The sequence below is a fragment of the Takifugu rubripes genome, chromosome 22 (genome assembly GCF_901000725.2).
Source record: "Takifugu rubripes chromosome 22, fTakRub1.2, whole genome shotgun sequence".
Classification (NCBI taxonomy): Eukaryota; Metazoa; Chordata; class Actinopteri; order Tetraodontiformes; family Tetraodontidae; genus Takifugu; species Takifugu rubripes.
Window position 1 is genome coordinate 15,542,866 of NC_042306.1, and position 20,939 is coordinate 15,563,804.

Here is a 20,939-nt window from a genome sequence, read left to right on the forward strand (position 1 = left end):
CAGAGCCCCCAATGGTTCAGGGCCCCCGATGGTTCAGAGCCCCCGAAGGTTCAGAGTCCCTAAAGGATCAGAGCCCCCGAAGGTTCAGGGCCCCCGAAGGTTCAGGGCCCCCGATGGTTCAGGGCCCTCGAAGGTTCAGGGCCCCCGAAGGTTCAGAGTCCCTAAAGGCTCAGGGCCCCCGAAGGTTCAGGGCCCCCGAAGGTTCAGAGCCCCCGAAGGTTCAGGGCCCCTGAAGGTCTGAGCTGTGGATCATCATGGTTGAGAAGCACCAGGTGGGTTCAGGCAGGAAACTGTTTAATGATCCACAATCATCATAATTAACATGATCATAACGTACAAGCTGTCTGTCAAACACATTTAACCCGCGAGTGTCTGGAAAGTCTGTTACCATGACAACCACAGGGGACGCGGTAAAACCAAAAAATAAAAGCATTATTTTGAGAATAAATAAAATCAATATTTTGCTGAATTTCTGCAGACGTTCACACTGTAACGAAGCACTTTGAGTTGAACCTGACCCCCCCACAGACCCAGAAGCTTCCAGCCCATCCCATAATAGAGCCCTCCCCTCACTCAGCAGGACCTGCTGGTGTTGAGAAGGTTCGTGATCAACATCAGCGCTGCGTCAGGAGGCTGCGTCGGGACCCCACATTTCTCATTTAGGACCTAATTTCTGACGTTTGGCGTCGTGGTTGTGACGTGGCTCCGTGGCCGCTCGCGTCCTCCCTGCCGTGGTCAGCAGGGGGCGCTGGAAGCTCCTCGCTCACGTCGGAGCAGCCGTTTCAGACCCGCCCTCACGGTTGTGCGTCCTGGTGCGGCTCTGTTCCCAAACATGGACGAGACGCCCGCTTTGTTTCCACTCAGTAGTTTGTTTTCTTGTTCAGTCACATCCGTTAGCACAAATGAGTTCACAATGCTAGCAGCTAGCCTTCACAAGCTAACTACAGTTTTCTACCCAGAATTCCACAGGCCTGACATCAGTGTGCAGATGTCTGGCCGACGTACCGATGTAGCTCAGTAACTGCCCGAGGGGGGGTCTGTCTGATAATTCATCCTCACTGTGGGGGGGAGGAGCTTAGACAGGCGGCAGCGGGACGCAGCCGACCCCGACGCCGCCCTCGTGACACACCATGGGAGCCTTGAAGGTCCAGCGGTTGGTGTCGGGGTTGTACATCTCCACCGAGCTGAGGTTGGACTGTCCGTCATACCCCCCGACGGCGTACAGATGCCCCGAGGTGGAGACCAGCGACACTCTGCTGCGCCGCGTGTTCATGGCCACCAGGAGGCTCCACTGGCCCGACACCGAGCTGAACACCTCCACGCCGCTCAAGAAGCCCGAGCCGTCGTACCCCCCCGACACGTACATGTGGCTGCCCAGGGCCGCCGCCCCGTGACGACAACGCTTGTTCATCATGGCCGCCGCCGGGTGCCACCGGTTGGTGTGATGGTTGTAGAACTCCACCTACAGGCCGGGGCGGGAACAACAGGTGAAACCATGGCAACGCCCCGAACGCTTCCTGGAAACTCACCGTGTTGAAGATCTGTAACCCGTCATGGCCGCCCGACACGAAGACGCGTCCGTCAAACACCGTCACGCCGGCGGCGCTGCGGCTCACGCTCATCTCCGTCGCCACCGTCCACCTGAGGAGAAACCGTCAGACGCGGCCCCCCTCCTCCAGGGGCCGGCCTGGGCTCGGGCCCAGGTGGGACTCACCTGTCTGTTTCCGGAGAATAGCACTCCACCGAGTTGAGGGAGGATTTCCCGTCGTAGCCCCCGCACACGTAGATGTGTCCATCAATCACCACCGTTCCCATGGCGCTGAGGAGGACGCCACACACGTGGTTATTCAGCCCGGCGACACGCACGGGATGATTAGCCATTAGCATGGGGGCTAACCTGCGCTGGCTGTTCATGCTAGACACGCGGGTCCAGCTGTCCGTCTCGGGGTTGTAAACCTCCACGGTGCTGAGCCGCGATTGGCCGTCGTACCCTCCAATCGCGTACAGCAGTCCGTTAACCACGGCCACGCCCACTCTGCTGCGGGACGTCTTCATGGGTTGACAGCGCTCCCAGAAGTTCCCGACTGGATCGAAAACCTCGACCACATTCAGGGAATCACCTGAAACACAGTTTCATCAGCGGCGCGACCCCCCAAGCGTAGCTTCGCCTGTTAGCATCAGCTAGCTGTTAGCATCAGCTAGCTGTTAGCATCAGCTAGCTGTTAGCATCAGCTAGCTGAGCGGCAGGAGGCAGCAGACCTGAGCTGTTGAGTCCTCCCACGGCGTAGATCAGTCCTGTGATGGACGTGCAGCACCTCTGTCTGGTCTTGAAGGCCGGCAGGTGAGGACGGCGCTCAGGCATCAGGTGGAAATCTTTGGCTTCATCCACCAGATCCCTGACAGGAAGCAGGAAGGGTCAGGGTCAGAGGCTGGTCCAGGGTCAGAGGCTGGTCCAGGGTCAGTCAGAGGCTGGTCCAGGGTCAGAGGCTGGTCCAGGGTCAGAGGCTGGTCCAGGGTCAGGGTCAGAGGCTGGTCCAGGGTCAGAGGCTGGTCCAGGGTCAGTGAGAGGCTGGTCCAGGGTCAGAGGCTGGTCCAGGGTCAGTCAGAGGCTGGTCCAGGGTCAGTCAGAGGCTGGTCCAGGGTCAGAGGCTGGTCCAGGGTCAGTCAGAGGCTGGTCCAGGGTCAGAGGCTGGTCCAGGGTCAGAGGCTGGTCCAGGGTCAGGGTCAGAGGCTGGTCCAGGGTCAGAGGCTGGTCCAGGGTCAGTCAGAGGCTGGTCCAGGGACAGAGGCTGGTCCAGGGTCAGTGAGAGGCTGTTCCAGGGTCAGAGGCTGGTCCAGGGTCAGAGGCTGGTCCAGGGTCAGTCAGAGGCTGGTCCAGGACAGAGGCTGGTCCAGGGTCAGTCAGAGGCTGGTCCAGGGTCAGAGGCTGGTCCAGGGTCAGTCAGAGGCTGGTCCAGGGTCAGAGGCTGGACCAGGGTCAGAGGCTGGTCCAGGGTCAGAGGCTGGTCCAGGGTCAGTCAGAGGCTGGTCCAGGGTCAGAGGCTGGTCCAGGGTCAGTCAGAGGCTGGTCCAGGGTCAGAGGCTTGTCCAGGGTCAGAGGCTGGTCCAGGGTCAGTCAGAGGCTGGTCCAGGGTCAGTCAGAGGCTGGTCCAGGGTCAGAGGCTGGTCCAGGGTCAGTCAGAGGCTGGTCCAGGGTCAGTGAGAGGCTGGTCCAGGGTCAGAGGCTGGTCCAGGGTCAGTCAGAGGCTGGTCCAGGGTCAGAGGCTGGTCCAGGGTCAGTCAGAGGCTGGTCCAGGGTCAGAGGCTGGACCAGGGTCAGAGGCTGGTCCAGGGTCAGAGGCTGGTCCAGGGTCAGTCAGAGGCTGGTCCAGGGTCAGAGGCTGGTCCAGGGTCAGAGGCTGGTCCAGGGTCAGTCAGAGGCTGGTCCAGGGTCAGAGGCTGGTCCAGGGTCAGAGGCTGGACCAGGGTCAGAGGCTGGTCCAGGGTCAGAGGCTGGACCAGGGTCAGAGGCTGGTCCAGGGTCAGAGGCTGGTCCAGGGTCAGTCAGAGGCTGGTCCAGGGTCAGAGGCTGGTCCAGGGTCAGAGGCTGGTCTCACCGGCACTTATGGCAGCAGCGCACGAGCTCGTCCTGCTGCACGCGGTCCGTCAGGAACTGAGGTCGGCACAGAGGCAGCCGGACCTTCGACAGCAGGTCCGGCAGCAGGGGTTCCCTTTGGTGCCGGTCGTGATAAACCCAGGCCAGAACCGCCTCCAACACCTGCACAGGTGCAGCACACCGGTCAGCCCCGCGCAGCCTCCGCCGGCCCCGCGGACCACTCACCTGTTCTTCTGCTTTTATGTTGAGCTCGTCACAGCCCACCAGCTCCAGAACCTCCTCCGTCCGCAGACCCAGGAACTCCTCCGACACCGACACCTCCACGAAGTGCTGATGCAGGAAGTTGTTGGCGGAGTCGTACAGAGTGGTGCACATCATGGTCTCGGCGAACTGCCGCACTCCCAGACAGTTCTTGGGGTGTAACCTGAAACCAGAGGGCAGGTGAGGGCAGGTGAGGGGACACAGGACGCGCGGGGTCCCCCCGGGGACAGGACGTGCGGTGTCCCCCCCGGGGTCAGGACGCGCGGTGTCCCCCCGGGGGTCAGGACGTGCGGGGTCCCCCCGGGGTCAGGACGTGCGGGGTCCCCCCGGGGTCAGGACGCGCGGTGTCCCCCCGGGGGTCAGGACGTGCGGGGTCCCCCCGGGGTCAGGACGCGCGGTGGCCCCCGGGGGGTCAGGACGCGCGGTGGCCCCCCGGGGACAGGACGCGCGGTGTCCCCCGGGGACAGGACGCGCGGTGCCCCCCGGGGGACAGGACGCGCGGGGGTCCCCCGGGTCAGGACGTGTCCCCCCGGGGTCAGGACGCGTGGTGTCCCCCCGGGGGTCAGGACGCGCGGTGTCCCCCCCGGGGACAGGACGCGCGGTGTCCCCCCGGGGGTCAGGAGGCGCGGTGTCCCCCGGGGACAGGACGCGCGGTGCCCCCGGGGACAGGACGCGCGGTGTCCCCCCGGGGGTCAGGAGGCGCGGTGTCCCCCCGGGGACAGGACGCGCGGGGTCCCCCCGGGGACAGGACGCGCGGTGTCCCCCCGGGGTCAGGACGCGCGGTGTCCCCCGGGGTCAGGACGTGTCCCCCCGGGGACAGGACGCGCGGTGGCCCCCCGGGGTCAGGACGCGCGGGGTCCCCCCGGGGACAGGACGCGCGGGGTCCCCCGGGGTCAGGACGTGTCCCCCCGGGGACAGGACGCGCGGGGTCCCCCCGGGGACAGGACGCGCGGGGTCCCCCGGGGTCAGGACGTGTCCCCCCGGGGACAGGACGCGCGGTGTCCCCCCGGGGACAGGACGCGCGGGTGTCCCCCCGGGGGTCAGGGCGCGCGGTGGCCCCCGGGGTCAGGACGCGTGGTGTCCCCCGGGGTCAGGACGTGTGGTGTCCCCCGGGGACAGGACGTGTGGTGTCCCCCACCTCTCCTGCAGGAAGGAGCAACAGGCATCTTTGACGTTCTGCAGCTGCAGGAAGCTGGAGCCCATCAGGAGCGACTGGACGTTCTGCTGGTCGATGGCCACGTGGCCACTGTAGGCGAAGTTGATCAGGGCCTCCAGAGCGCTGCAGGAGAGGGAGGGTTAGACTGGGACCTGTGGTGGGCGGGTCCCCCCCGGTCTTACCTGGGCCCCCCCCCCCGGTCTTACCTGGGGTCCATGCCCTGCATCAGGATCTCGTCCTGTTTACACTCCACCATGTCGTTGGTGAACATGGCGTGGAAGTACGGGATGGAGGCGGCCAACACGATGCGGTGAGCGCTGAACTTGTGATCGCCCACCTGCGGAAGAAGAGCCGCTGTTACCGTGGCAACTGTTCCTGCACGGCAACCGCCGTCTCAGCCTGCACGAGCACACGTCATCCCTCAGAAACAGCTCGCACAAGGTTGCAGGTTCCAGTCAGAACAGGGGCGGGAGCTCCCGGGGTCAGCAAAGGTCAAAGGACAAACCACAGAGGAACCAGGGGGCAGCTGGGGGGGCAAAGGTCAGCTCAGCTCAGAAACATCCAGCTGAGAGGGCTGCCAGTTACCCCTGAGCAAGGCACCGTGGCTGCTGCTGGGCCTGAGCTGTGTGGTCCCGTACAGGACGGGTGGGTCCCGGACCAGGGTCGGTCCCGGACCAGGGTCGGTCCCGGACCAGGGTGGGACCTAACGCCTCGCTAATCACCATGACAACGTGATAGCCAACCAGCAACCTGCTGCCTTACCAACCAGCTCTCCTAAGCTTCCGGTCACAGGTTCAACCAGCCGAACCGAACCTAAAACGTTAACAGGCAGTGACGTCACTTCTCGTCAATAAACGACCGAACCCATCAGCTGTTGACTTTCTGAGCTCGTAGTCCAGCTAGCTTAGCAAGGCTAACGGACTGTTAGCCTTGCTAACTCCAGCCGTCGGCGGGATTACCTTGAGCGTGACGTCACAAAGCTTCCCCTGACGCCGGATCTCCTCCATGACGACATAACCTCGTGCCGGCAGGTCGTGAACTGAAAAATGAACCAAATCCTCGAGTTCTTCGCAGAGAACGTCTCCCATCGTCAACAGGAACTGAGGGACGGTGCGAATTGAGCCTTGCGAGCTGCCGTAGACGCACAGGAAACCTACCGACGCCTTCCGGTTTGGCCCTTCAGAATAAAACGCGCATTCACCGTGTAGAAAATATGAGACTTGCCAACTATTTCACTCATGAACTGCTCATTTAAAAATATTTGTGTGGCCCTAATTGTGTATTTTTCCACCTCAGGGTCAGATGGAATTATTGTAATATTTGACACACATGATATTAGTACAGAATCCAGACAGATGTGGGTTTATGGAGGCTACATATTTCTGAATGTGTGTGTGTGACCAGTCCAGGATGCTGCTTCAGAAACTCCAGAACCTGAGAGAAAGCAGCCGTTGGCAGACAAGTGAGATTCCCCTGAAATCAGATCAGCAGCGCGCACGCGCACACACACGCGCGCACGCACACACACACGGTTTATAGCTGCAGAGTCACCGTTTGTCTTTCTTCTTGTAATAACTGAAAATAAAAATTAGAATATAAAAGTACAAAGATGTTTGTTTTATTGTGGAATATTTGTTCCAACTGGAACCAGAACCAACCTCTGGAGGTCGACAGAGCAGCTGAGGTCCAATATGAAACTGTCAGATTTTAATCTCATATTCAGTGAAAACTGGAGTACAGGTCAGGTTCTTCCTGCAACTGTAAAACCGTGACGGAAACACAAGAACTTCCACTGTAACACTTTCACTGGGGTGTGAATGCTAGCTGCTAACGTTAGCATCACGGAACCCTCTTGTCGCTGGGGTGTGAATGCTAGCTGCTAACGTTAGCATCACGGAACCCTCTTGGGCGGACGTTCTGAGGCGGTGTTGATGATTCCGACCGTTGACAGACGTGGGACCGCAACATCTTACAAAATACGTACAAAATCTGACGGACGAAGGAGGTGGAGGAGAAGATGGCAGCGGTCCACGGAGGAGGAAAACAAAGGAGAGCGATTTAAAAAGCGACGCTGGGAAGAGGCCCCCTCTCCTCCCCGAGAGTCCGTCAGCGAGCGCTCTACGCCGAGAGGTCGCTGGTCTCAAAGCGTTCCTGGTCGTAGACCTCGGCGGCCACCTTACGTCCTCCGAACCAGCGGTGGTTGAGCGCCTGGATGGCCCGGTTCATCTCCGCCACCTCAGAAAACTCCACAAAGATCTTGACGATGACCTCCGCATCGTCCTCCTCCCCCTGGCGCTCCTGGTAGATGATGACACGCTTCACCTGACCAAACTTCCCACACTCTTCCGTCACCTCGCCTTCCAAGTCGTCGTCAATGTCGTCTGGACCCACCATGTTCCTCAGCACCATCACGGTGGACTGCAGCAGACCAGAGGGAAATCACTCAACTCTGCCAACGCGTTTCTGGCGTGGACGAAGGCCACGCCTACAGAGAAGGCACGTGCAGAGTCCAGGAGGTCAGGGGTCACCCTGGTGAGCCCTGACCTCCGGGTCCAGCCGGGCCTTACCTCCTGCTTGCGGAGCAGCTTCCTCATCACCATGTGCCGGGCGCTGCTCCCACTGATGCTCAGGTGCTCCTGCTCGCTGAGCGGCTCCATGACGCCGTCCTGTTGACGCTCCTCCTCCTTCCGCTGTGACTCACCTGCTGCTGGGGGTGTGGCCAGGACCGGGTTCACCAATCCCACCTGAGGAAGGCCCGTTCGAGCTGGGGTCACACCTGAGACGGTCAGTAAAGGACACACCTGCACACCTGAGAACGAACCTCAAACTAACCCACAACCTGCATCCAATCAGCGATAATTAACTGGAGCACAACCAGGAAGTCAATTCTTCTGTTTAGGGCGGCTGGAGCGCCCCCTGCTGGCCACCGCGCCAATGTCAACATATATTGTGATTAGAATGTGAGCCCAGAGAATGTCTGAGCGCTCCAATGTTCCTACCTGTGATGACCCCAGGAGCCTGAGCAGCCATGACGGCCTGAGGAAGTCCTGCCAGCTGCTGGGAGAGGAGCGCCGGCCCAGCCAGAGCTCCGAGCACCGAGGAGCCCACCACCTCCTGCAGGCAGCACAAACAGCGTTCATCCATCACGGAGGTCCTCAGGGTTCTGGTGCAGCTATGAAACCAGAGGAACCAGTCTGAACCCGTCGTGGCTCTGGAGGATCATCTCGCTGGCCTCCAGCATGTGGGCGAAATCTTGGAGTGACCTTTGACCTTCATCTGTCCTTGAACTCTCATATTAAAGGGAGCTCTGGATGGGTGCAGCCCATCTGGAGAAGCACCAGATCCTCCCAGTAGAGCGCTCCAGACTGAGCTGCTTTACTGTTGCTTCCAGAACCTCTGACAGTAGAATGGGGCCCAGCCTGTAGCTACGGGGCCCCTGCGGTGGAACCAGCTCCCTGTCCAGGGACGGGAGGCTGGTTCCTCTACCTGTCCGACCCATTTACACCAAAACACCTGAAGATGGAGCGACGTGGTCCGAAGGGCCACAGCTGTGCCAGCACCACCTCGCCTGGGCTGAAGGCTGCTGGGGGTCGCACCAGAACCAGTGAATCACAGGTGACCCACTGTGGGGATCTTCTTGATCTTCCCCAGTTGAATCTGCTCTGAACACGTTTGTTCACCTCAACGGGACTCAGATAAAAGCTCTCAGTGGATTTTGCTTGTTCCAATTTCACAAAATGTCAGATTTTCCTGGTTCACGTTTAATATCGTTTCCTCAGTTCGTTCCATCAGCATTCTCGCCGCCGCGTCGCTACAGCCCCCTACTGGCCGCACACGGCACTGCAGCGGCACCGGGACGGGTCTTCCTATGAATTCTGAATTTTGTGTCGACCTGAGATGCAGATGAAACCCTTCTGTGAGGAAGATTAATGCCGTTAGCTCTGTAGCTAGAGCCATTATGCTAGCTAAGCTAACACTCCTGGCTACAACAGGCGCAGCTAACCTTTAGCATCATCTTAGCTACACTGCGATAGGCTGAGGTTGCTGGGGTATGATCAGCTGACAGGGCTCCGTCTTTTGATTGGCTCATGGTTGCTCGTCTATCTCACTGACCCCAATGTTGTGCACTGACCTTTGACCCCTCTGCTTGGCTCAGCTTTGGGGTCGGGGGATCTTTACTGTCAGCGACGCTGCATAAATGAAGCTGAACTGAACTGCTGTCGTCAGAAATGACGGCTGCCCTCGGGGGGGGGGGAACAAACCAACCCCAACCGGTTCTCCTCTTCTGGAGGCGGAGCTTCATGGCTTACCTGAGCTGTGATCTTGGCACTGGCAGCAGCAGCAGCCACAGCAGCAGCGGCAGGAAGCCCCCCAGGAGCGGCGGGTGTGAGGAGGGGCACCGGTGGCGTCACAGCCTTGCCTACCCGCAGGTACTGACCCCCCAGGTCAAAGAGGTTCATGGAGGCCACGGCGTCCTGAGCAGACTGGGCCTTATCATATTCTACAGAGAAAATGATCACATGACCACAAGTTTCTGCACCTCCACCTCTAATTTAAGTTCTTCAGGATTCTTGGAGACAATGTGTGGGGAGGCCCGACGTCCTCCGCCCGGGGGGGAGGCCCGACGTCCTCCGCCCGGGGAGGCCCGACGTCCTCCGCCCGGGGAGGCCCGACGTCCTCCTCCCGGGGGGGCCGGACGTCCTCCGCCCGGGGAGGCCCGACGTCCTCCGCCCGGGGAGGCCCGACGTCCTCCGCCCGGGGGGGCCGGACGTCCTCCTCCCGGGGGGGCCGGACGTCCTCCTCCCGGGGAGGCCGGACGTCCTCCACCTGGACACGTTTGAGACTTAAAAAGTTTAGTCCAGGAGCCTCAGACATGTTAACAGACCACTTTCTGCGTGGTTGATAAAGTGGCCACGCCCACCCTCCTCGCCGCCGAAGGCTCCTCCTCCCACTACTGGACCCGTTGCTTTGACTACTGTCGGAGGACCTTCATGGTAAATGCAGAATCAAGGACTTCACGTGAGGACACAGAATCTGGGTGGCGGTACGTCCACCTGGACTCACCGACGAACCCGTAACCTTTGTGCCGCCCAGTTGTCGGCTCTCGCGCCAAAAGACACGACTTGATCCTTCCGAACGCCTCAAACACGCTCTTGATGTCGTCATCGGACAGGTCGGGGTGGACCGACGCCACGTAGATCCTGTTGAAGGCGCGAGCTTCCTCCGCCAGCTGGTCGATGATGGGCTGCGCTTGGCCGATGTTGCTGGGCCTCCCCACCTGCAGGGGGAGCCGAGGGCAATCAGGCGCCGCCGGGCCGGGCCGGCTCGCCGCCGCCGGGGCCGGGGCCGGGGCGGGTCTCACTCACCTTTATGTTCCGGCCTCCGAGGACAACAGAGTTCATCTGCTCCAGCGCCAGCTGGGCCGCCTCGGGCATCTCGTACTCCACGAAGGCAAAACCCTGAACAAAGGCACAGAGAAAGGAATGAAGCTGATGTGGCGAGAAAACGGCGCCGCTCGGACTCCCGACCTTGTGCTTCATGGTGACAGAATCAAAGGACATGTCAATGCTTTTGATGGGTCCGAAGGGGGCGAAGGCCTGTCGGATGGTGTCCTCCCCCAGCTCATAATAGATGGAGCCCACGTAGACGCGACACATGATGGCGAGGGCTCTCTGGCGCTGAGCGGCCACCTGAGCAGCAGCACACAGGAAGTGAAGCGGCCGTGGTCACAGCCACACATCTGCCAACGTTTACTCACTGACTGCAGCGGGGACAGGGCGTCGCCAAAGCCCATGGTCAGGGACGCCATCTGGAAGAGACCGGGCCGGGGGAGGGCAGGTCAGTCGTGTGTGTGAGAGCGTGAGTGTGTGTGTGTGAGAGCGTGTGTGAGAGAGCGTGTGTGTGTGTGTGTGTGAGAGCGTGTGTGTGTGTGTGAGAGCATGTGTGAGTGTGTGTGAGAGCATGTGTGTGAGAGCGTGTGTGTGAGAGCGCGTGTGAGAGCGTGTGTGTGTGTGTGAGAGCGCGTGTGTGAGAGCGTGTGTGAGAGCGTGTGTGAGAGCGTGTGTGTGTGTGTGTGTGAGAGCGTGTGAGAGCGTGTGTGTGAGAGCGTGTGTGTGAGTGTGAGAGCGCGTGTGTGAGAGCGTGTGTGAGAGCGTGTGTGAGAGCGTGTGTGTGTGTGTGAGAGCGCGTGTGAGAGCGTGTGTGTGAGAGCGCGTGTGTGAGTGTGTGTGAGAGCGCGTGTGTGAGAGCGTGTGTGTGTGTGTGTGAGAGCGTGTGTGTGAGAGCGCGTGTGAGAGCGTGTGTGTGTGTGAGAGCGTGTGTGTGAGAGCGCGTGTGAGAGCGTGTGTGTGTGTGTGAGAGCGCGTGTGAGAGCGTGTGTGAGAGCGTGTGTGTGAGAGCGCGTGTGAGAGCGTGTGTGTGTGTGTGAGAGCGCGTGTGAGAGCGTGTGTGAGAGCGTGTGTGAGAGCGTGTGTGTGTGAGAGCGTGTGTGTGAGAGCGCGTGAGAGCGTGTGTGAGAGCGTGTGTGAGAGCGTGTGTGTGTGTGTGAGAGCATGTGTGTGTGTGAGCGCGTGTGTGAGAGCGCGTGTGAGAGCGTGTGTGTGTGTGTGAGAGCGTGTGTGAGAGCGTGTGTGTGTGTGAGAGCGCGTGTGTGAGAGCGCGTGTGTGTGTGAGAGCGCGTGTGTGAGAGCGTGTGTGTGTGTGTGTGAGAGCGTGTGTGTGTGTGTGTGAGAGCGCGTGTGTGAGAGCGTGTGTGTGTGTGTGTGTGTGTGTGTGTGAGAGCGCGTGTGTGAGAGCGTGTGTGAGAGCGTGTGTGTGTGTGTGTGAGAGCGTGTGTGTGTGTGTGTGAGAGCGCGTGTGTGAGAGCGCGTGTGTGAGAGCGTGTGTGTGTGTGTGAGAGCGTGTGTGTGTGTGTGTGAGAGCGTGTGTGTGTGTGTGTGAGAGCGCGTGTGTGAGAGCGTGTGTGTGTGTGTGAGAGCGCGTGTGTGAGAGCGTGTGTGAGAGCGTGTGTGTGTGTGTGTGTGAGAGCGTGTGTGTGTGTGTGTGTGAGAGCGTGTGTGTGAGAGCGTGTGTGAGAGCGTGTGTGTGTGTGTGAGAGCGTGTGTGTGTGTGAGAGCGTGTGTGTGTGTGTGAGAGCGTGTGTGAGAGCGTGTGTGTGTGTGTGAGAGCGTGTGTGTGTGTGAGAGCGTGTGTGTGTGAGCGTGTGTGAGAGCATGTGTGTGTGTGTGAGCGTGTGTGTGTGTGTGAGCGTGTGTGTGTGTGAGAGCATGTGTGTGTGTGTGTGTGTGTGAGAGCATGTGTGTGTGTGAGAGCGTGTGTGAGAGCATGTGTGTGTGTGTGTGTTACCTGCAGGCTGGCGAACTGCTGCTGCTGCGTCAGCGTCTGCTTCACCAGGACGCTCCTGATGCTCTGCTCCATGGCGTACTTCTTAGCCTACAGACAGGAAACAGAACCGCAGCTCGTGACACCAGGAAATGGACCCCACTCCTGGAGAAACGGGTCACATGACCACTGAGGTGGCGGTGGTCAACGGACGGAGCTACCGTATTGAACCAGGGCCTGTGGGATCGAACCATCGACCCCAGGATGGCCACCCCCCCCCCAGGATGGCCACTCCCCCCGTTACCTTCTGCAGCGCCTCCTGCTGGTTGGGGGTCAGTGGGGGCAAACCCAGCTTGGTGGTGGTGCTCTGTCCGTTCTCCATGATGAGAGCAGGGCCTCCCTGTCAGAACCACCCACAGATCAACAGCTTTGGTAACTACACGTGCAGAAATCCCACCTTCTAACTGACGTGTGACCAACCGACCAGCTGCTCAGACATAACCACGTTAGTTAACCCATGTTAGTTCTAACGGCTGTGTGGGGAGAACAAAGCGCTTCTCCATCCCAGGTTACAGCCAGGCTCCACCTGTCTGCATCATGGTCCAAAACCCCCTCTGCAGAACTTTGAAGGCGCGGTTCTGGTGGACTAAGATGCTGCAACACTGGTTGTGTGTGTCAGCGCGCCTCGCTCTGCAGTTAACGGCACTTTTTACAGTTTTCCCATCTTGCTGTTGAACATTTGCGGCCACTTCTGAACATCACAACTCGGAACATTGGCTAGCATCGCTGCAGCCGTGAGAACCGCCTCGAACCTCTCGGTTCGGACCTAGCTTAGCTCCTCTAGCTATCCGCATCTGCTAAATACTCATTTTTAGACGGCTAATCCTCGACTCCCCCAATTAAGACCGTTTGCCAGTAATTTCGGGTGAATAATTCAGAAAATAAACAGCAGCTCCCGCCGGGTCCCCTCGTTAGCATTAGCATAGCATAAGTTGAGCGAATGACAGAAGCGTAGGAGGAGGGGGGCTCCCACCGCGGACACGGTCACCGCCATACAGCTCAGCTCCGGCCGCAGCACCTCCCGAGTCTCGGCGTGCCAACAAAAACTCTCCGATCGGTTTGAGTTTGTGTCTGTGCCGCTCGGACACAGGACAGCGACACTTCCGCTGCGTCACATCCGCTGGGGCAGGACTTCACAATATGAGTCAATTACCCAAATCAAAAAGGTCAAAGATGAAGGCAAATATGAGACCAGACGAGCTTGAGCACCAATGTCGATGCTGCACCCGTGCTGACCTGGGTCGGACCCTTGAAGGGACCATCTGCAGAGTCCTGGTGGGTTCCTTTTGGTCGACCCCGAGATCCTGCCCGCCTTCAGATGACTGCCTCGGGGATGGCGCGTCACCTGTGCAGGAGCCCGATCAGCCCGAGAGAGGGCGGTCCATCCCCTCCGAGACCCTCACAGCAGACCAACAAACTCACCGATACTTCCTGGTGCAAATGCACTTTATGTTCAAATTTGAAAACCATTCTTTCTTCTTGTTGATTCTGTTGGATCAATCATTTCAAATCACAGCCCTGGGATCCACCAGGACCAGGGAGCAGGGAGCAGGTCCGGGCCTGGGCAGGAGCGCAGCATATCAGCCCCTGTGGTCCGGCACCCTGGCCCAGTGGGTTCTGCTGATCCGGGTTCCCAGAATTCTAATAATTGAACTGTTTCTCAGCTGGAAAATGAAGACACAAGTGTTGTCAGTGTCTCCAAAGGTCTGAAAACACCAAATAAAGAGCTCAGATTTCTTCTCCAGATCTGAACAAACACTTTATTCCACTCCATCAGCTGCACACCTGACAGAGAACACAGGTGATCACCCTGTTCAACAGGAGCAGCTGATGCTCGCTAGAGCTCCAGAATCTGAGCAGCTGGAGCATAAACAGATGTAGAACCCAGGAACGAGGCCAGATACTTGAGAGGTTCTCCAATGTTCATACAAGACGGCGTGTTTGTGGTATAAAGCAGTGAGTGACACAGGTGTTCCACAGCCTCAACACCTCCGACTCTAAACAAACCAAACTGCTTCCATCAGCTGAGAGGTGCAGGAGACGAGATGAAGGGAAACATCCAGCTGTCCTTCATCCTCCATCATCCCTCCTGTTCCAGGACGAGCCTCCAGCTCTAGAAAGGCATTCCCCCAGAGATCTGCCGGGCCACCTGCTCATCCGGGCTCTCCTCCTTGGCCACCCTCTCCTGGTTCCAGTCCTTTAGACCCTCTGGGAGGGTCGTGTCCTCCTCCATACCTCCAGTTCCCTCCACAAACTCCTCATATGTTGACTTTTCTGCAAATGGGCGTTTGCCCAACAGTTCCACCATGTCGTTCTTATCTAGAACCTCCTTCTCCAGCAGCCGAAGGGCCACCTACACACACACACACACACACACACACACACACACACACGCGCACACACACACACACACACACACACACACACACACACAGATAAAATGTCTATTCATCATTACATAAAGGCTGAATGTTTATACTGAAGCATCTGTGTGTAATGATGGAGAAATGTGGAAATCCTACTGAGCAAAAGCAGCCAGGAACATATAGATTATATAGACTATCTAGTCTATATAGACTAGGAACGGGCTCTCACCTTCTCCACCTCGGCCTTCTTCTCCTTCAGCAGCTGCAGGGTTCTCTGGTACGCCTCGCTGATTAAGGCTCGGACCTCGGTGTCGATGAGACGGGCCGTAGCCTCGCTGTAGGGTTTCTCCAGAACCATCTCACCCTGCCGAGGAAGGTCAAAGGACACCTGCCCCACCTTCGGGTTCATCCCGAACTGGACGATCTGCAGCACACAGGGAGCAGGCCTTCAGCAACGTCCCAGTCACACCTTTGTTTGAAAGCTCACTTCTGCTTTGCAGCGTTGCCATGGAAACACAGGTCTCAGGTCTGAACGCTGACCTTCTCCTGGCCAACACACCACATGAACCTTGTACCTGAGTCAGAACCTCTGGACACGTGCGGTCCGAGTGTCTGACGGTCACCTACACGCCAGGATCCAGCTGGCTCCTCAAGATGAAGGCAGATATCATAGAACAGTCGATGTCTACCAGTCACCGTGGAGACCAGCTGGGAACAGAACCAGCACCAGCATAGGAAGAAACCAGCAGGAGGGAACTCTGACCTGTGCGTAGGCGCTCTGGGTGACCTTTCGGAGGTCGTCCTGGGCTCCAGTGGTGATGCGGCCAAAGAAGATCTCCTCAGAAACTCGACCTCCCAGGGTCATGCACATGCGGTCCAGCAGCTGCTCTTTGGTGTACAGGTACTGCTCCTTGGGCAGGTACTGGGCGTAGCCCAGACCCTTCCCTCTGGGGATGATGGACACCTGCAGGGGTTGGATAGGGTCACGCCCGGTGTAGAACCTGGACCAGCGAGGGCTGCCCACAACACATGCAGCCAGGTGGTGAATCATGTGACGGGCGCTGACCTTCAGCAGGGGGTCAGCGTGCTCCAGGAACCACCCAGCAACGGCATGGCCCGCTTCATGGTAGGCCACCGTCTTCTTCTCCTCTGGCTGCAGGACCTGCGTCTTCTTCTCCAGACCTTTGACAAGCACAGGTGTCGACAGAGATGCTCAGGTAAAAAAGCAAGACACATGATTCTGCCTAACGTCCTGAACAGGTGAGTGAGGACGTCTCTCTTGGTCCCTCCAGCTCTGTGCGTCTCTAACGACCCAGGAGGACCCAGGAGGACCCAGGAGGACCAGGAGGACCTGACAGGAGCGGGGCCTCACCTCCGATCACTCTCTCGATGGCCTGCTCAAAGTGCTTTTGGTTGATGGAGTCGGAGAGATGGCGAGCAGCAATCAGAGCGGCCTCGTTACAAACGTTGGCGATGTCCGCCCCTGGAAACAGAAGCAGACTAGATGGGACCGTCCCGCCGGGCTCCCGCCGGCTGTCTGGACTTGCAGGTACCTGAGAAACCAGGGGTGAGCGCAGCCATTTTCCTGGCCAGAGCGTCTTTGTTCAGGTCAACGTCCAGCTTCAGAGGACGCAGGTGGACTTTGAAGATGGACGCTCGACCCTTGATGTCAGGGGGGCCTGAGAACATTTGTTACAGCTGTTACACACAAAGTTCCACAAGAGAGGATCCTTCAAGTTGTTAGAACATCAATCAAATCTTTGGTTTTACAAAGAACCTTTCACCAGGACCGGGTCATCCAGGACAGACAGGCAGGCAGGCAGGCAGGCAGGCAGACAGACAGGCAGGCAGACAGACAGACAGACAGGCAGAGCAGAGCAGAGCAGGACAGACAGAGCAGGACAGACAGAGCAGAGCAGGACAGACAGAGCAGAGCAGGACAGACAGACAGACAGGCAGACAGACAGGCAGACAGACAGGCAGAGCAGAGCAGGACAGACAGAGCAGAGCAGGACAGACAGAGCAGAGCAGGACAGACAGGCAGACAGAGCAGGACAGACAGGCAGACAGGCAGACAGACAGAGCAGGACAGACAGGCAGACAGACAGGCAGACAGACAGGCAGACAGAGCAGGACAGACAGGCAGACAGACAGAGCAGGACAGACAGACAGGCAGAGCAGGACAGACAGACAGGCAGGCAGAGCAGGACAGACAGGCAGACAGAGCAGGACAGACAGACAGACAGACAGACAGGCAGACAGACAGGCAGAGCAGAGCAGGACAGACAGAGCAGGACAGACAGAGCAGAGCAGGACAGACAGAGCAGAGCAGGACAGACAGGCAGACAGAGCAGGACAGACAGGCAGACAGGCAGACAGACAGAGCAGGACAGACAGACAGGCAGAGCAGGACAGACAGACAGACAGGCAGACAGACAGGCAGACAGAGCAGGACAGACAGACAGACAGGCAGACAGACAGACAGGCAGAGCAGGACAGACAGACAGACAGGCAGACAGACAGGCAGACAGAGCAGGACAGACAGACAGGCAGAGCAGGACAGACAGACAGACAGACAGAGCAGGACAGACAGACAGACAGGCAGAGCAGGACAGACAGACAGACAGACAGGCAGGACCAACTAGCCACAGGTTGGAGCGGTGAAGGGGGGCAGCACCACTGGACCTGCTCCAGCTGGACCTGCTTTCTAAAATGTTCTTGTCTGACACCAGAACCGCTTCTCTCTTCTCCTCCCAAACTTGCAGAAAGATTTGCTTCCTCACCGATGTAAATCTGTCGGTCAAAGCGGCCGGGCCTCATGAGCGCAGGGTCCAGAATGTCTGGTCTGTTGGTTCCAGCAAGAACCACCACATTGGTGGCAGTGTTGAACCCTGAAACACACAAGAGAGTCACCTTGGAGGAACCAAGCGTGGCGGCTCCTCTGGTTCCTGTGGTTCCTCTGGTTCCTGCCACCCACCGTCCATCTCCACCAGCAGCTGATTCAGCGTGTTCTCCTGCTCACTCTGTCCTCCGAAGTTTCCTCGCCCTCGTTTCCGGCCCACGGCATCGATCTCATCGATGAAGAGGATGCAAGGAGCGTTCTTCCTGGCCATCACGAACAGATCTCTGACCTGGGGGGGGGGGGGGGGGAGCAGCTGCTCAGTGGGTCTTTCTGAGCACAACAATGCAAAGTTCTTTCTCTACCCTGGCAGGACCGACGCCCACGAACATCTCCAGGAACTCAGAACCATTAACGGTGATGAAGGGGACGTTGGCCTCCCCTGCTGTTGCTTTGGCCAGAAGAGTCTTTCCTGTTCCAGGAGGACCCGTCAGAATGGCGCCCTGCACACAGGAGCAACTATGAGACCCCCCCCCTGGAGCACGTGGCCCACCAGGCCCCTCTTCCCAAATATCCCTCCACCTTTGGTATCTTGGCTCCAAGGTCCTGGTACTGTTTCGGGTTCTTCAGGAAGTTCACAAACTCCATGATCTCCAGCTTGGCCTCCTCACAACCGGCCACGTCTTTGAACTTGACATCGATCTCATCTTTGAGGATCTTCGCCGTGGTCTCGCTGACGCTGAACAGCCCCCCCATGCCTCGGCCGGGACGGCCCATCCCCGCTGGACCCCGGCGCAGCATGAAGAGCAAGAACCCGATGATCAGCACCGTGGGGAACATGCTCAGGAGGAAGGTTCTGTGGAGGAAGAGGGCGTTGGACCACTCAAACGCGTCCCGCTGGGCCCGAGGGAGGGAGGGAGGGAGGGAGGGAGACTCACCCGTCGCTCTCGGTGGAATAAACCACGGGCAGCCGGTTCTCGCCCTCGATGCCCAGCTCGTACTGGGCCGTCTCCAGGTTCCGCTCGAACGTGTCCACACTTCCAATGTTAAACCACACGTACTGCTGCAACGCAACACAACACTGTGGACGGCACCAACCAGCCATCATCCGGGCTTTCACCCCTCTAACCAAAACACTACACTGGCTCTGAAAGGTCCAAAACCCTGAGCCAGGCCCTCTGCCTCGTCATGGCAACTCACCCCGTCCATCGGAGACTTCCCGGTGGAGAAAACCACTTTGACGTAACGCTTGTTGATCACCTCCAACCGATCCACCTGGGGACAAAGAGAACACGTTTAAGATTCTGGCCGGTAGCTGCAGATCCAGGCCCGGTTGCTCCTGATCCAGGCCCGGTTGCTCCAGATCCAGGCCCGGTAGCTCCAGATCCAGGCCCGGTAGCTCCGGCAGAGCTCTGCTCTGCTCGCTGGAGCTGTTGTGTAGCTCATTTTTAAAGGTCGGAACGTGACCGTGGAAGCTAAATTACACCGTTTTTTGCCGCCGTGTTCCCAGTTTATCCGTGTTTGTGTGTTCAGCCAGATCAAAGCTCAATTATCAAAGATGCCTCTGGAACACTCACCACTCCTTTGGACAGGTAGTTGTTGACAAAGTCCTTCCACGTGACCTCACGTCCTCCATCTCTGAAGAAGAAATAATAGGTGACGGTGGCCCAGAAAGCCAGCCCAGCCAGGAAAATCATCCGGAATTCTTTATCGTCCCACGGAACGTCGCCCTGAAACGCCACAGTCTCATGTAGCATCAGTCAGCAGTCGCAGCGGCACTTTGTCCACACTGACCTTCTGTAGACGGCTGGACCAGTGCGTCTCATCGCGACGTCCTCCTCGTTTTCCTCCTCCTCCAGAATTACCGGGATTAGGCTCTGAGATTAAAGTCACTCGTTATGAATTAAGAATGCAGCAGAGCCATAATCTGTTACACAAATCAAAGAGAAGCACGGAGAGCGATGGAGACACACACACACACACGCACGCACGCACGCACGCACGCACGCACGCACGCACGCACGCACGCACGCACACACACACACACACACACACACACACACACACACACACACACACACACACACACACACACACACACACACACACACACACACACACGCGCGCACACGAACACACACACACACTCACCTTTATTCCCTTCAGTATTTTTCTGACTGTCTGGAAAATATTTTTCAAACCCTAGAGAGAGAGGAGACAGATGGCGAAGGAGAAGTTGGAGGGCAGAAGGAGACGAGGATGAGATGGAGGAGAGTCAGAGACCCAGACAGAGGGAGGAAGAGAGAGAGAAGAAGGAGAGAGGAAGAGAGAGCAAGGGAGCGAGTGTTTAGGAAGCAGCCTCCAGATGTTTCATTGTCTGCACCCACACAGGTATACAGAACCTTTCGGTGGTTTGGACGTGAGTCTGTAGGCTCCCAGCAGGTCATGAACGCTCCTTCCGGTTCCTAATGGCGCTGCATGGCTCAATGACGTCACCTGGTCAACAAGAAAACACCAGCCAATGACGTAATTAAAAACAACAACACAGGCCTCAGACTCATTCAGAGCTAGAAACTGTTTTAATTTCATTACTGGTTTATCTGCCGAGCATATTGATGCCTGATCCAGTGTTCTGTATGAAATACACGTCATGTAACTTAATTTTAACAAGTCACTGTCAGAACACTATAAACTGTCCAGTTTTTACGCCTTACAGGTTATTTATCTGACCTGTCACGGGTGAATTTACCTGGCCTGACAACACGTTTGTCACCTGTTTCTCTGGCTGATGCTGACCTCCCAGCGGCTCCACAGTTAGCATCACGTTAGCATGTTGGGCACCTACCTGCCTGACCAAAGCTTTGGGCGACAGCAGCAGTCGGAACGCGCTCCTACACCCGGAAGACAGTCGCAGGTAGCGGTGAGCCATCATCGCAGGGAACAAGAGGACGCCAACGACCCCTAAACACAGGTCAACCTCACTATTCTGCTTCTGTAATCGACCCGCTCCACCATATTTCCTGTGTTCTTCTTCGGTGGTTTCCACCGGCTGGGCTCTTTACCGCCCCCAGAGGAGGACGTGTGCAAGTTTAACCTGCAGTTCACCTTCATGCCGATGCTGCTTTTATAACTTACACAGTTATTCACGGGGTTTTATCACACATTCTCACAGTGGCGTGTTCACATTGTATGCTAAATATTTGCGTTCAGTGTTCTTTTATAATTTTTTAAAGATCTTTTTTATTAAGATCTGACGTCTTTACTTTTATCCCCCTTAGATCGTACAAGATAATGCAATAATGCAAAATTATGTTGTAAATGTCAACGTTTTGTGCTTCGCTT

General features: G+C 57.9%; 3 protein-coding genes across 8 annotated transcripts; all 3 read right to left on the reverse strand.

Moving 5' to 3' along the window:
- Nucleotides 1–273: 273 nt before the first annotated feature.
- klhl18 (kelch-like family member 18) lies at nt 274–6,154 on the reverse strand. Its single transcript, XM_003976195.3, has 10 exons — nt 5,972–6,154; nt 5,219–5,349; nt 4,995–5,135; nt 3,821–4,019; nt 3,597–3,757; nt 2,260–2,396; nt 1,898–2,120; nt 1,715–1,819; nt 1,530–1,641; nt 274–1,462 (listed from the first exon to the last, which is right to left on the reverse strand). The coding sequence occupies exons 1-10, from the start codon at nt 6,098–6,100 to the stop codon at nt 1,076–1,078; spliced, it is 1,725 nt and encodes a 574-aa protein (XP_003976244.1). The 5' UTR covers nt 6,101–6,154; the 3' UTR covers nt 274–1,075.
- A 454-nt stretch (nt 6,155–6,608) lies between these two features.
- On the reverse strand, nt 6,609–13,988 carry puf60a (poly-U binding splicing factor a). Of its 5 annotated transcripts, none has more exons than XM_029830899.1 (11): nt 13,815–13,988; nt 12,637–12,732; nt 12,357–12,443; nt 10,771–10,821; nt 10,541–10,702; nt 10,379–10,471; nt 10,077–10,290; nt 9,323–9,513; nt 8,012–8,126; nt 7,580–7,788; nt 6,609–7,430 (listed from the first exon to the last, which is right to left on the reverse strand). In XM_029830899.1, exons 1-11 carry the CDS (start codon nt 13,860–13,862, stop codon nt 7,131–7,133), a joined length of 1,566 nt encoding a protein of 521 aa, XP_029686759.1. In that variant the 5' UTR covers nt 13,863–13,988; the 3' UTR covers nt 6,609–7,130. The 5 variants fall into 5 exon arrangements, with proteins under 5 accessions (XP_029686759.1, XP_029686757.1, XP_029686760.1 ...); XM_029830897.1 differs by having other exon boundaries at nt 7,580–7,821; XM_029830900.1 differs by lacking the exon at nt 13,815–13,988 and adding an exon at nt 13,629–13,647 and having other exon boundaries at nt 7,580–7,821.
- A 144-nt stretch (nt 13,989–14,132) lies between these two features.
- On the reverse strand, nt 14,133–20,655 carry LOC101064209 (AFG3-like protein 2). 2 transcript variants are annotated; one of them, XM_029830882.1, is made up of 17 exons: nt 20,443–20,655; nt 20,000–20,093; nt 19,749–19,799; nt 19,392–19,474; nt 19,175–19,327; nt 18,798–18,872; nt 18,536–18,657; nt 18,180–18,453; nt 17,963–18,100; nt 17,736–17,889; nt 17,542–17,649; nt 16,312–16,437; nt 16,131–16,241; nt 15,825–15,940; nt 15,522–15,722; nt 14,988–15,182; nt 14,133–14,745 (listed from the first exon to the last, which is right to left on the reverse strand). In XM_029830882.1, exons 1-17 carry the CDS (start codon nt 20,527–20,529, stop codon nt 14,506–14,508), a joined length of 2,328 nt encoding a protein of 775 aa, XP_029686742.1. In that variant the 5' UTR covers nt 20,530–20,655; the 3' UTR covers nt 14,133–14,505. The 2 variants fall into 2 exon arrangements, with proteins under 2 accessions (XP_029686742.1, XP_029686741.1); XM_029830881.1 differs by having other exon boundaries at nt 18,536–18,660.
- Nucleotides 20,656–20,939: the final 284 nt, after the last annotated feature.

What these genes read in the sequence shown, in the direction of transcription:
- klhl18 (XM_003976195.3), bottom strand. Translation starts at nt 6,100, where the DNA reads ATGGGAGACGTTCTCTGCGAAGAACTCGAGGATTTGGTTCATTTTTCA. An exon ending in ATGCAGGGCATGGACCCCAG is followed by an intron (nt 5,136 to 5,218) that starts GTAAGACCGGGG and finishes CCTCTCCTGCAG; the next exon opens with CGCTCTGGAGGCCCTGATCA. An exon ending in CGCTGCTGCCATAAGTGCCG is followed by an intron (nt 2,397 to 3,596) that starts GTGAGACCAGCC and finishes GCTTCCTGTCAG; the next exon opens with GGATCTGGTGGATGAAGCCA.
- puf60a (XM_029830897.1), bottom strand. Translation starts at nt 13,862, where the DNA reads ATGGTTTTCAAATTTGAACATAAAGTGCATTTGCACCAGGAAGTATCG. An exon ending in ATTTGCACCAGGAAGTATCG is followed by an intron (nt 12,733 to 13,814) that starts GTGAGTTTGTTG and finishes TGGTTCTGACAG; the next exon opens with GGAGGCCCTGCTCTCATCAT. An exon ending in CTGTCACCATGAAGCACAAG is followed by an intron (nt 10,472 to 10,540) that starts GTCGGGAGTCCG and finishes GCCTTTGTTCAG; the next exon opens with GGTTTTGCCTTCGTGGAGTA.
- LOC101064209 (XM_029830881.1), bottom strand. Translation starts at nt 20,529, where the DNA reads ATGATGGCTCACCGCTACCTGCGACTGTCTTCCGGGTGTAGGAGCGCG. An exon ending in AAATACTGAAGGGAATAAAG is followed by an intron (nt 19,475 to 19,748) that starts GTGAGTGTGTGT and finishes CTTTAATCTCAG; the next exon opens with AGCCTAATCCCGGTAATTCT. An exon ending in ACGCTGACCCCCTGCTGAAG is followed by an intron (nt 15,723 to 15,824) that starts GTCAGCGCCCGT and finishes CAACCCCTGCAG; the next exon opens with GTGTCCATCATCCCCAGAGG.